Below are 12324 nucleotides of genomic sequence, written 5' to 3' on the forward strand. Positions count from 1 at the left end.
AAGACTTTCCCAAACAAACAACAGTTGAGGGAGTTCATCAACACAGGTTTGTCTTACAAGATTGCCGGAGGGAGTTCTTCAAGCTAAATGAAGGATGGTAATTATTATATGAAAGAAGTGAAAACAGACAACAGATTTATAAATGTAAATATGTAATCTAATACAGAATTCTCTAATACTGAATATGGTAGTGTGCTAACAACCAGTTAGCTCTAGTCTAAGGGAAGTGTTAAAATAACTATAGAGAAAAATATTTTGTTAGTGATATACAATATAAAGAGAGGCAAATTCTGACATCAGAAACAGAAAGTACAGGAGGAGATCAAAAGGTAGAGCTTTTGTATGTGATTGAAATTAATTTGTTGTCAGTGTAACATAGACTCTTGTGTCTATAAGATGTTTTATGTGAGCCATTGTGGCAACAAAAATGTGAAAACCTACAGTAGATTCACAAAAAGTAAAGAGAAAAAATATCAAAGCACATCATTATCCAAAATCATCAGTTCACAGTTCTACCTGTTGGACACAACAGTCGAATTGTCCTGGTCTCTACAGCATCCTTCAAGATCAGCCCCAGAGGACTCTCCTTTCACAAAATGAAAGACTAATTAGTCTGTTTGTTATGACAAGCCAAAGAACTCTTTCTGCACCTCATCTCCTTCCTTATATCATATAGATGGTGCAGCTGTACTTTTTTAATTGCAAATTTTCTTCTGGTGATATTCCTATGTGGTTTTAATGGAAAAATTGCCAAATGATAAATCATCCCAATACCCTGTCTCCTCTGTTGGGTCTGATTAAAACTTAACAAGAAGCCACATGTGAGTGTGTTGTGGTTTGTCTTGCGTAGCCTTAGAGATAGAGATTTGCAGAGTTCATTGTGATGTATCTGGTGGTGATGTGCACCTTCTTTTTGAAAATAAAATTTTGTCCTGTTAATTGCTGAAAACATTTGCCTTTAAAACAAAAATATCAATTAGCTAAATGATGTCCTCAACAGTAGTTCTTTATATTTAAGATAATTCCTCTTAAATGTCTAGCATAGTATCATTCAGTCATTCAATAAACATTAGTTGAACATCTATTAAATTATGGAGAGTGGAAATACAGAAGTTACACACAGGTTTAGTCTCCCTCCAATCCTGGGCCCTGGAAGGGCCTTAGCAGATACTTGCAGCCTGCAAGAGCCTTGGGTATCATACCCAGATGTGGAAAGATTTGATGATAATGAAAAGAGAATCTGTTCACAGACTTTTAGATGTTAAAGAGGAACACATTTTCCCATGTTTCCAGAGATCTTAGGCTGGTGTGCAGGCTGGACTCAGCTGCACAAAATCTCCATGTGCAATAAAGCATCAGTTCATAGAGTTCAAGTCTGAGCAACCACTCAGTCTTTGAACTACGAGGGCCATCCCAGTGACATTAATCTTGGGTTTAAGAGGTTTAAGAATGACCACCTACAAGAACTCAATAGTTCTGGAGTTGGTCATTACATCAACTCTGAACAGAGGTGGATTACTCATGAAGCTAATGAAGCTTCAACCTCACATCCTCTCCTTACACCAGCCCCTTCCAAGTCTTGTGAGGAGAGCCCCAGGGCTGTGCTCACAAGGATATAGGTTTTGAAACAGCCATTTTCTTGAGATGAGGAAAAAAATATTCAGCAAAATCATTTCTTAACCAATTTATTTCTTGACCATGGAACACTAAATCCAGGAATCAGATTTGTTCAGAAAATCAAGAGAAAACTGAGGGGGCTTAGAAAATACATGCTGCCTTTTCATTAGTACAGGATTGGTGAAAGGTAAAATAGGATCAAAGATGATGGACTGGCTAACTCAGAGGAAAGAAGAGCTGTTTAAGGATGAAGGTCAAGATGCTGAGAGACAAATTCGGGAAACTGAGCCTGACTGTCAGCACAGAGTGATGTAAAGGGAACAGGAGATGCACCGGGGCGGGTGTTGTTAAACGGGATTTAGATCTAGTTGTTGGTCAGTCAGAAATGGTGACTGAGAAACAACCAAGTCCAACAGAGGAAACAAGGTGAGACCTGAGGGAGCAGCTTGGGATGAAGACACAGAAGGAAAAGGAGATCCAGGAAAGTACCTGCTTCTTGTGATAGATTGTCTTCTTTTCAAGTCTTCTTTCTCCTTTGTATCCATCAGAAGAGACTCTGTTCTGCCGCTGGAAAAAGTTACCCGCAAATCTCAGTCATTCACACACACACACACACAGAGAAATGCATACACACACATACATCCATATACAGACACACACACACTCATCACAACCTACGATGTCTGTGGTCAGTGAGGCTCTTGCATGTGCACCACCTGGAACACGCAGCTTCTGTGACAGGAAAAAGAGAGAGACTACAGAGTCACACTGGGGCTTTTCCTGCCTCCACTCAGAAGTGACACAGGTGACACCACCCATGTTTCATTGTCCAGAATGAGTCCCTGAGGACTGGAAATACAGCTATTTGACGATTATTACTGTCTATTCACGTCCTTCAGTAGAACTCTTGAGAGCAGTGCTGTCAGTTTTTTCTCACCTTGGAGAAGCTTCTGAGGTACAGCTCTGTGCAGAGATTGAAAGTGATCTGACCCTCCCAGAGTGCGATTTGAAGGCGTGTGGTATTTGGCTCCTTTGGCTGGTGTGTCTCTGACTCCTTACTCCACCTCAGTCTGTGCCGAGGGGGATTAGTCAGGTATGTGTCTCCCCTGCCTCCACTTCCTTTCCCAACTCAGTATCACTAACTGCAGGGTGATTTTTCAGCATTTGTTCATGCGTTCATTTCTTATCCAATGTTTGTTAAGCTCTCTCTATGTGTCTTTACTTGAGCTTATAGAGACATTGAAGAATAAAACACACGACTTGCTCTCAAGAAGCCCCCTCTTTAGAGACAATAAGAAAGTTTCCATTTTTACAGATTGAAGAGACACAGCAGTAGTTTTGAGCTGGAGGAATTAGAAAGAGTTCACAGAGATGACAACTCGTTGCTTTTAAAAAAAAAAGATATACATATTTTCTTTCTGTAGTGGGCTTAAAAACATATCCTCTAGAATTCAAATACTCATAAATGTAATATTTGCTATTTTTATAACTGATTTCATCTCGTGCAGTAGCAAGGGGTGTTTGCATGGATTGAAAGTTCTACAAAGTTAACACAAACTCTCCAATTTATTTATTTATTTAAAATTTTTTTTCTTTTTATTTATTTATTTATTTATTTTTATTAGTTGGAGGCTAATTACTTCACAACATTTCAGTGGGTTTTGTCATACATTGATATGAATCAGCCATAGATTTACACGTATTCCCCATCCCGATCCCCCTTCCCACCTCCCTCTCCACCCGATTCCTCTGGGTCTTCCCAGTGCACCAGGCCTGAGCACTTGTCTCATGCATCCCACCTGGGCTGGTGATCTGTTTCACCCTAGATAATATACATGCTGTTCTTTCGAAACATCCAACCCTCACCTTCTCCCACAGAGTTCAAAAGTCTATTCTGTATTTCTGTGTCTCTTTTTCTGTTTTGCATATAGGGTTATCGTTACCATCTTTCTAAATTCCATATATATGTGTTAGTATGCTGTAATGTTCTTTCTCTTTCTGGCTTACTTCACTCTGTATAAGGGGCTCCAGTTTCATCCATCTCATTAGAACTGATTGAAATGAATTCTTTTTAACGGATGAGTAATATTCCATGGTGTATATGTACCACAGCTTCCTTATCCATTCATCTGCTGATGGGCATCTAGGTTGCTTCCATGTCCTGGCTATTACAAACAGTGCTGTGATGAACATTGGGGTGCACGTGTCTCTTTCAGATCTGGTTTCCTCAGTGTGTATGCCCAGAAGTGGAATTGCTGGGTCATATGGCAGTTCTACTTCCAGTTTTTTAAGTAATCTCCACACTGTTCTCCATAGCGGCTGTACTAGTTTGCATTCCCACCAACAGTGTAAGAGGGTTCCCTTTTCTCCACACCCTCTCCAGCATTTATTGCTTGTTGACTTTTGGATAGCAGCCATCCTGACTGGCGTGTAATGGTACCTCATTGTGGTTTTGATTTGCATTTCTCTGATAATGAGTGATGTTGAGCATCATTTCATGTGTTTGTTAGCCATCTGTATGTCTCCTTTGGAGAAATGTCTGTTTAGTTCTTTGGCTCATTTTTTGATTGGGTCATTTATTGTTCTGGAATTGAGCTGCAGGAGTTGCTTGTATATTTTTGAGATTAATCCTTTGTCTGTTTCTTCATTTGCTATTATTTTCTCCCAATCTGAGGGCTGTCTTTTCACCTTGCTTATAGTTTCTTGTGTTGTGCAAAAGCTTTTAAGTTTCATTAGGTCCCATTTGTTTAGTTTTGCTTTTATTTCCAATATTCTGGGAGGTGGGTCATAGAGGATCTTGCTGTGATTTATGTCGGAGAGTGTTTTGCCTATATTCTCCTCTAGGAGTTTTATAGTTTCTGGTCTTACATTTAGATCTTTAATCCATTTTGAGTTTATTTTTGTGTATGGTGTTAGAAAGTGTTCTAGTTTCATTCTTTTACAAGTGGTTGACCAGTTTTCCCAGCACCACTTGTTAAAGAGGTTGTCTTTTTTCCATTGTATATCCTTGCCTCCTTTGTCGAAGATAAGGTGTCCATAGGTTCGTGGATTTATCTCTGGGCTTTCTATTCTGTTCCATTGATCTATATTTCTGTCTTTGTGCCAGTACCATACTGTCTTGATGACTGTGGCTTTGTAGTAGAGTCTGAAGTCAGGCAGGTTGATTCCTCCAGTTCCATTCTTCTTTCTCAAGATTACTTTGGCTATTCGAGGTTTTTTGTATTTTCATACAAATTGTGAAATTATTTGTTCTAGTTCTGTGAAAAATACCGTTGGTAGCTTAATAGGGATTGCATTGAATCTATAGATTGCTTTGGGTAGAATAGCCATTTTGACAATATTGATTCCTCCAATCCATGAACACGGTATGTTTCTCCATCTGTTTGTGTCCTCTTTGATTTCTTTCATCAGTGTTTTATACAAACTCTCCAATTTAAAATGACAGACTCTCCCATTTAAAATTTGTCCCCGAAGTTAGCTTGGGTTTATGGTAATAATTATCTTGTCTAGTTGAAGCTCCCTGCTGAGACTGGTTTTCATCTATTCAAGGAGGTATCTTCTTATCTCTCCTCCTATGGATGGTGTCTGGGGTGAGAGGGTTTCTTACTTTCCAAGAGCAGTAGGAAAGGGTCCTTGGTCTGCATGCTCTCCACTTAGAATCTGCTTATCTTTTATTTAGTAGCTTTGATTGCTCTGGTCTCTGGGTATCTGATGCCGCACTATGGAGGAATGAATGAGGCCAATTCAGTGCCACACTCTCTGTTAGATGTTGCTGGTTTTAGACTGTAAAGGGCTGAAGAGAGATGATGGGCTGGACCTCAGGCAGCTCATGACCAGCTCATGACCAAGCTCATCACATGTCCTTGTGATGAAGTGGTCTTTGGTAAAGAAGCCTTTACCAACCTTGGTCTCATCCATACAAGGAGCACAGATGGTGAGGTGGGTCTCCAACACTCTGGTATAACCAGTCACTTGTTTCCTTTTAAAGTTGTATATTTATTTTTTAATTCAAGAATATTTTGTATATTTTTTTGTATATACACATATATCCAGTGGTCATGTATGCATGTGAGAGTTGGACTATAAAGAAAGCTGAGCACCTAATAATTGATGCTTTTGAACTGTGGTATTGGAGAAGACTCTTGAGAGTCCCTTGGATTGCGAGGATATCCAACCAGTCCATCCTAAAGGAGATCAGTCCTGGGTGTTCCTTGGAAGGACTGATGATGAGGCTGAAACTCCAATACTTTGGCCATCTGATGCGAAGAGCTGACTCATTGGAAAAGACCCTGATGCTGGGAAAGATTGAGGGCAGGAGGAGAAGAGGACGACAGAGGATGAGATGGTTGGATGGTATCATCGACTCAATGGACATGGGTTTGGGTGGACTCCGGGAGTTGGTGATGGACAGGGAGGCCTGGTGTGCTGTGGTTCATGGGGTCGCAAAGAGTTGGACATGACTGAGTGACTGAACTGAACTGAACTGATTTTGTATATTAGTCACTCTGATTGGTCCTGAAAATGTCTGTCTACCAAGGATATTTAATTATTTACTTTTCTAGCAAAGAGATTACTTTACCTCTGAAACCTGCATATTTTCATGGTGATTTGGGAATAATAATGCTACATATTGTAATGCTTTACAATCCATTAGATGAAATAAACAGTCAAAATTTAAAAAAAGGATTCTTCCTGGTCTTTACTTCTGTATTTCTAATTCAATACAGAAGCTGTAAAACTAAATTTTTTTATAACAGAATTTCTTCCTGTTACAGTTTGTGGTTTGAGTTGAAAATATGCCAAATGATAAGTATATAAACATCCGGACCACTTGGCCATATCTGATTAGGACCAGAAGAGGAGGCTTCATGGTGTTCACCTGTCAGTGTGCTGAGCTCTGTCTTCTTTATCTTCGGATATACAAAGACGCAGCATTTATACATGTTTAGAACTGGCTGTCTCAGCACTGCTCTTGGAATGGGGCTAGCCTTGTTTCAATTGATTGCATTCATTGCAGAGAAGTGTAGAAGTGAACCATACATAGCTTATACCATTTAATCATATTGAAATATCATTACAAGAAGTGACACAACTTGCATTGTGCTGCTAAGTCCGCACATCAAGTTAAATTATATTTCAAAAGATTTCTTTTGATTGAAATGATTTGTGTAAAATACCTGGCTGACATTCATTCATTCAGGTATACAACAGACAACATTTAGGATTTTTAATTAGCAGGCATTGGGGATAAGGAGGTGAATTAGACAAAGAACCTTTACCAAGTTCATTTATAAAGTAAAATTAGCAAGTAAACAACTTAATTCATGAGGTTCACAGCTGGTAAGGTCAAGGTTCATGAGCAGTAGAACCTCCCTCTGGGGCACAGAGAGAAGGGGTGATGTGTGGAAGACTCACAACTCTGACCCCAATCACCATCACAGCAGGTGGTTCCTGGGAGAGTTTTGACAGTTCCAGTCAAGGCTCCAGCTAACCGAATTGAATTCCTGTTCTAGAGTCCTGGGATTCCTGGGATGGGATGGAGTGAGGGGCCCTAATATTGCCTCTCCGCCACTATGATGTACTACTATTAACTAGTGGTTATTTCTCTTACTAATGCCAACTCATTTAATTCTAACCAAAACTCTGTCATCTATACACAAATATAACTCTTCTTTTACAGACAAAGCCACTATACAGAGAGTGTAAGGACCCTGTTCAAGCGCACACACATGGTATGTGGCTGAGCTTTGAGTCAGGCCAGGGCAGACTGGTTCCTGAGCCTGTTCTCCTGACTCCTGAAGTTCACATGGACACAGCTGGGTTAGTGTCCTCCCTAAAGCTTTCCTCCTTCAAATCTTCAGTGAGATTGGACACTGAGATTTCCTTATGTGTCAGAAAAGATGAACCTTCATTAGAGGATGAGTTGGTCCATGCTGACCCTGCATCCCCAGCTCTGTGGTAGAGGATGCTGCTTGGACACAGCCTGCCAGCCCTGGGTTAGCCCCTCCTTCCAGCCCACTCCATCCTTATAACAAAGTATGGAGTCCCTAATAGTATGTTACCTGCGGGATCTCAATCCTGAGGTGAGACCATGTGTACCTGGTTCACTAAATGCATCCCTGTGTCATCCTGTAGGAGGAATGACTGGACTCCAGGAAGCACATCCTGTATTCTAGGTGTTTGTCTGGTGGTTTCTGGTGATGGTGTGGAGTGGAGTCCATAACTGGGTAAGGAATGATGACTCTGGGTCCCAGGGGGAGTAGAGCATCGACTCTAGTGACTGAGCAGATCCTGTTCCTACTCCAGTGCCTGAGTTTATATTCTGGTTCTGACATTTATAATTGGCTATTATCACTACTGCATTAAGCATCCAGAAGGAGAAGGGGTTCATGTACAGATGGGGTTTGGAAGTCAGAGGAACACAGGACAAGTAAGTGTTAAAAAACAATGGGTTAATATTAGCATATTTAGAGGGAGAAAAGCATGTGTTCAATTGACTTTTCTCCCTTTTCATTTACCTGAGTCTCAAGTAAGAAAGACGGGCATGCAGGACAGAGAAGCTGTGTCTGCTGACCGGGATGAGAGGTCCTTCCAGTGGGGGATGTGACAGGGCTGTAGACTGGTCCACAGCTGCCTTCAGTGTTGGCTTCACCGAGTCCTTCAGGTGTGGATGAGGGAGGGTGTGAAGCTGTCTCTGAGGCATATGTGGTGTGTATCACAGATGGTACCTTCCCCCGTTTGTGCTGAAATGATGAGAGTCAGGATGAGGGGGCCTCAGGGTGGATTTCTGTGGACCACAAAGGTGCATCATGGGAATCTTTAGCCTGAGAGAGTATGAGGAATGAGGCAGTATGTTAGTGACCTTGAATTTTGATGGGGGAGCTCTATCTTGCACCATTAGGGCCCTTCTCAGTCTCTATACTCATCCCTGAGCTACTTGCTTTCTGGGGAGCATATGGGAGCTTCTCTGATCAGTGGGACAAAACAAGGCAGCAATGGCCACACTGGACATCAGTCCCTTCTGCTTGGCTCTGTGCCCTCAGTCCACCTTGGCTTCCATTCTTGCCTCCAACTTTCCTCTTCAACTCAGAATGAATGAACCCTCTTCTCTTTTCTGCTTCATTTGCCTCTTCTTTGCCCCTTGCCTGCAGCCACTGTGCAGCGGAATACTTTCTATTTATCCTTCTGTCGGGGGGCAGTTCCCTTAAACAATATTTTGCACCTTCTTTAGTTGTGGCTTATAATACAAGTGGGTTCTGAATCCTATCAAATCAAACTCTCAATATCCAAAGGGGGAAAATGTGAAGTTTAGAAAGCGTTAATCTTTCTAAGCTATGTATTTTCTTCTAGAGATTCCCACTCCTATTTTGGAGGGCTAGAGTTCAATAATGACTACTACTTTCTCTTTGTTTCCTATAACAGCAATCTCTTTCTCTCCTGAAGCATCATTTGTTGACTAGCTGAAAGGGGTATTTACATAAAATGAAATGCAATAAATGGGAAGGAATTTAGCATGTCTGAAAATCCCTTATAGGGCTTCCCAGATGGTTCTGCAATAAAGAACCTGCCTGCCAATGCAGGAGACACAAAAGGCATGGGTTCGGTCCCTGGGTTAGGAAGATACCCTTGAGAAGGAAATGGCAACACACTCCAGTATGCTTGCCTGTGAAAGCCTATGGACAGAAGAGCCTGGTGGGTTACATTTCAGGGGTCACAAAGAGTAGGACACAATTAAGCACACATGCACCTTCTCTAGGACCCAGTCTCCAGATCATTCCGAGAAGAGAAGACCTACAACCTCATCCCTTCAGCTTAATGGTTTCCATATCACCCTCTCCATGGTCTGTGATTTCCTGCAATCCTTGTCCTCATTTTCTGCTGGCCTGACAAATATTCTTGTATTTCAAGCTGTCTTCTAGTGCTCGGCTACTACCCTGAGCTCTGTACTGGGAAGATCAGTGCTTGATTCCACTAGAGTTATTCCCCACGGGCCAATAGATTCAACAACCTGACCCTGTGAGATCTCACAGTCCTTGGGGATCCGCCAGGGTGATCAGAGGAAAGAAAGGTACTCAGTTTTCTACGCCAGCCCCGATTATGGGGCCTGGTTCTCAGGACCACGGAAGCAGGAGGTCAAAGGACCGTGTTGCTCATAAAAGGAGATGTAGAAGATGCAGAAGCTCATTGGTGTCTGAGCTTCAGAAAGTGGCAGATGCAGCCTCCGATAGTGCCTGAAATGGTAAAAGGTGTCGCTATTGGTTCTCAGGAGGGAGGATGTAGGGGATGGTCTATATAGACCCCAGTCGGCACCCTGACGCCTCCTCACAGGCTGATCCTGCAGCTGGGACTGTGACCTTGAGGACGTGAAGTCAGGATGGCTCTGAGCCGACACCTCTCCCTCCAGGGACTCTGTGTCCTCCTCCTCAGCACTGTGGTGGGTGGTCAAGGTAAGAGCTGCCCCTCTGTCCTGGATGCACACCAGGCAGTGGACGCCGTGGTGAAGGGAAATGTGTCTGGAGTTCTGGAGCCGAGCCTCAGTGTTTTTGACTAAAAAGGAGCCACGCTGACTGTGAATACTGGTCCCTCTCCTGTGAGGAGTCCATTGGTCATAGCGGCAGATTTTTACAGAGCAATGAGCTTTGGTCTGGACGGAGCTGGGTCAGCCTGAGTCCCCTCCACTGTCTCCCTTGTTCTCAGGGAGCTTCTAGGAGTCCCAGTGGCTCCCGGTGTGTGGAAGGTCCAGCGACTGAGCTCAGCTGGGACTCTGGGCTGTTCCCACACACTCCATGTGCCTGGTGTGTGAGCATTGCCCCTGGGTCCCTGTGTTTCCTGTCTATGCTCCTGCGGGCTTTTTGCTGATATGAGTGTATGTGAGGGTGAGTGAGGAGTGTGTTTGTGTGTGTCTGTGTGTGTGTGAGGACAGTGTGAGAGTGTGTGTTTATGTGAGGGTGAGTGAGGAGTGTGTTTGTGTGTGTCTGTGTGTGTGTGAGGACAGTGTGAGAGTGTGTGTGTATGTGAGGGTGAGTGAGGAGTGTGTAAGGGTGTTTGTGTGAGGGTGGGTGCGGATGTGTGTGAGAGTGTGTGTGTGTGTGTGAGAGGGTGTGTGAAGCCTGTCTGTGTGAGAGGAATGGGGCTTCTGAGCAGAGACTGAGTCTGTAGGTCTGTGAGGCACACAGGGTCCCACAGGGCTGGGTCGCTGCATGTAACCAGATCAGAGACAATCGTGCACCTGCCTGCCTCTCTCTGGCTCCTCTCGCCCATCCCCCGGGCTCCCCTCTGCTTGTTGCCATGTCTGCCCAGCACTGGGCTCTGTGAGAGGCTCTGCCTGCTGGCCTCACCTGTTCCTACCAGGTGTCCATTGTGGAGCAGAGAAGTCAGCAGTCAGGAGAGGAGACCTCTTGTCTGTAGAGATCAGTTGACATGCAACCCCAAGTGTGTAAGTTCCTGAGTCTCTGCCCCAGTTCCCGTGACTTGTTTCCTGATGTGCTGGGGGCCTGGGACAGTCCTTTCCCCTCCCAGGATCTGCTGTGAGTCTGTAGGGAGCACTTTCTCTCTCGTGCCCTCTCTGGTCCCTCCATGGAGCTGGTTGCCCCTGAGTGAGAGGATGGCTGGTGTCAGGGATGGGGCTGCGGAGAATCTGGTCTCCAGACTGGAGGAGGTGGCTCTGTCAGATGTGGGTGCTGGTCCGCTGAGACTCAGTGCAGCTCTGTCTCATCTCAGAGCTCACTCTTGTCCCCTAGATCTCAGCCTCCAGTCTGCAGCTGTCCTTGGGAATCCCCCTCCCTCCTCATCTCTGCTCCTTGAGTGCTGGTTGCTGGGCAGATGCTGGTGAAGCGTCTCTTCTGGCTTCTGGAGGACAGAGGTGTATTTTGTACCCCCGAAGGGGGAGACAATTCGTGTTCTTTGCAAGGCATCCACCCTTACTTGTAAACTAGGAAGTTTCTTTAGAAGTTACTTATGAAGCAAGATCATTTTGCCAAAGGAAGTGTTCTTCTCATTTTGTTGTTTCAGTGAAACAACACTGTTCAGTATTATCCTACCAAAAATTTGTTCTTATTCTACTTCATATGACATTGGTCTTGTATAACAGTGGTCTCCTTGTATAACAATATTCCTGGCTTCTGTGAGCATTTTGATGATTTCTGGGCTCGGCACACATTATAGGAGTCTCCACCATGAAATCCATGATGGGCATTGGTGAAAAATGGTCCCTTCAAGCATAACTGATGTCCTTATACACAATAACATAGACCCTCAAGATTAGGTAATTCAGTATATATTATTTTGTAACCTGTTTTTAAAAGTTAACAATATATTTTGCACATATTTCTATATCATTATGGGCTTCCCTGGTGGCTCAGATGGTAAAGAATCTGCCTGCAGCCAGAGACCAGGCTTCAATCCCTGGGTCAGGAAGATTCCCTGGAGACGGGAATGACTACCCACTCCAGTGCGCTTGCCTGGAGAATCCCATGGACAGAGGAGTCTGTCAGGCTACACAGTTCATGGGGTGGCAAACAGTTGGACATGACTGAATGACTAACACTTTTATATCATTAAGTATTCTTTCACTCAATAAAAATGTTTAATCATAGTATTACAAAAATATAGGCTATTCCAGAGAAAATATGGAAATTTTAAATTTCTTCCAATTATTTCGCTACATAATTGAAATGCAATATACTCACTTAACCACCTGTGTTACAC

At 43.3% G+C, this 12324-nt stretch overlaps 1 protein-coding gene across 1 annotated transcript in view; it reads left to right on the plus strand.

The window, feature by feature from the left end:
• LOC122679938 overlaps positions 1–12324 on the plus strand; it is a 120400-nt gene that overhangs the window by 58532 nt on the left and 49544 nt on the right. The window contains 2 exon segments of the mRNA XM_043880796.1: positions 9733–9863; positions 9978–10064. Coding sequence (XP_043736731.1) covers positions 9733–9863; positions 9978–10064 — 218 coding nt within the window.

This window comes from Cervus elaphus, chromosome 22, assembly GCF_910594005.1.
Source record: "Cervus elaphus chromosome 22, mCerEla1.1, whole genome shotgun sequence".
Taxonomy (NCBI): domain Eukaryota; kingdom Metazoa; phylum Chordata; class Mammalia; order Artiodactyla; family Cervidae; genus Cervus; species Cervus elaphus.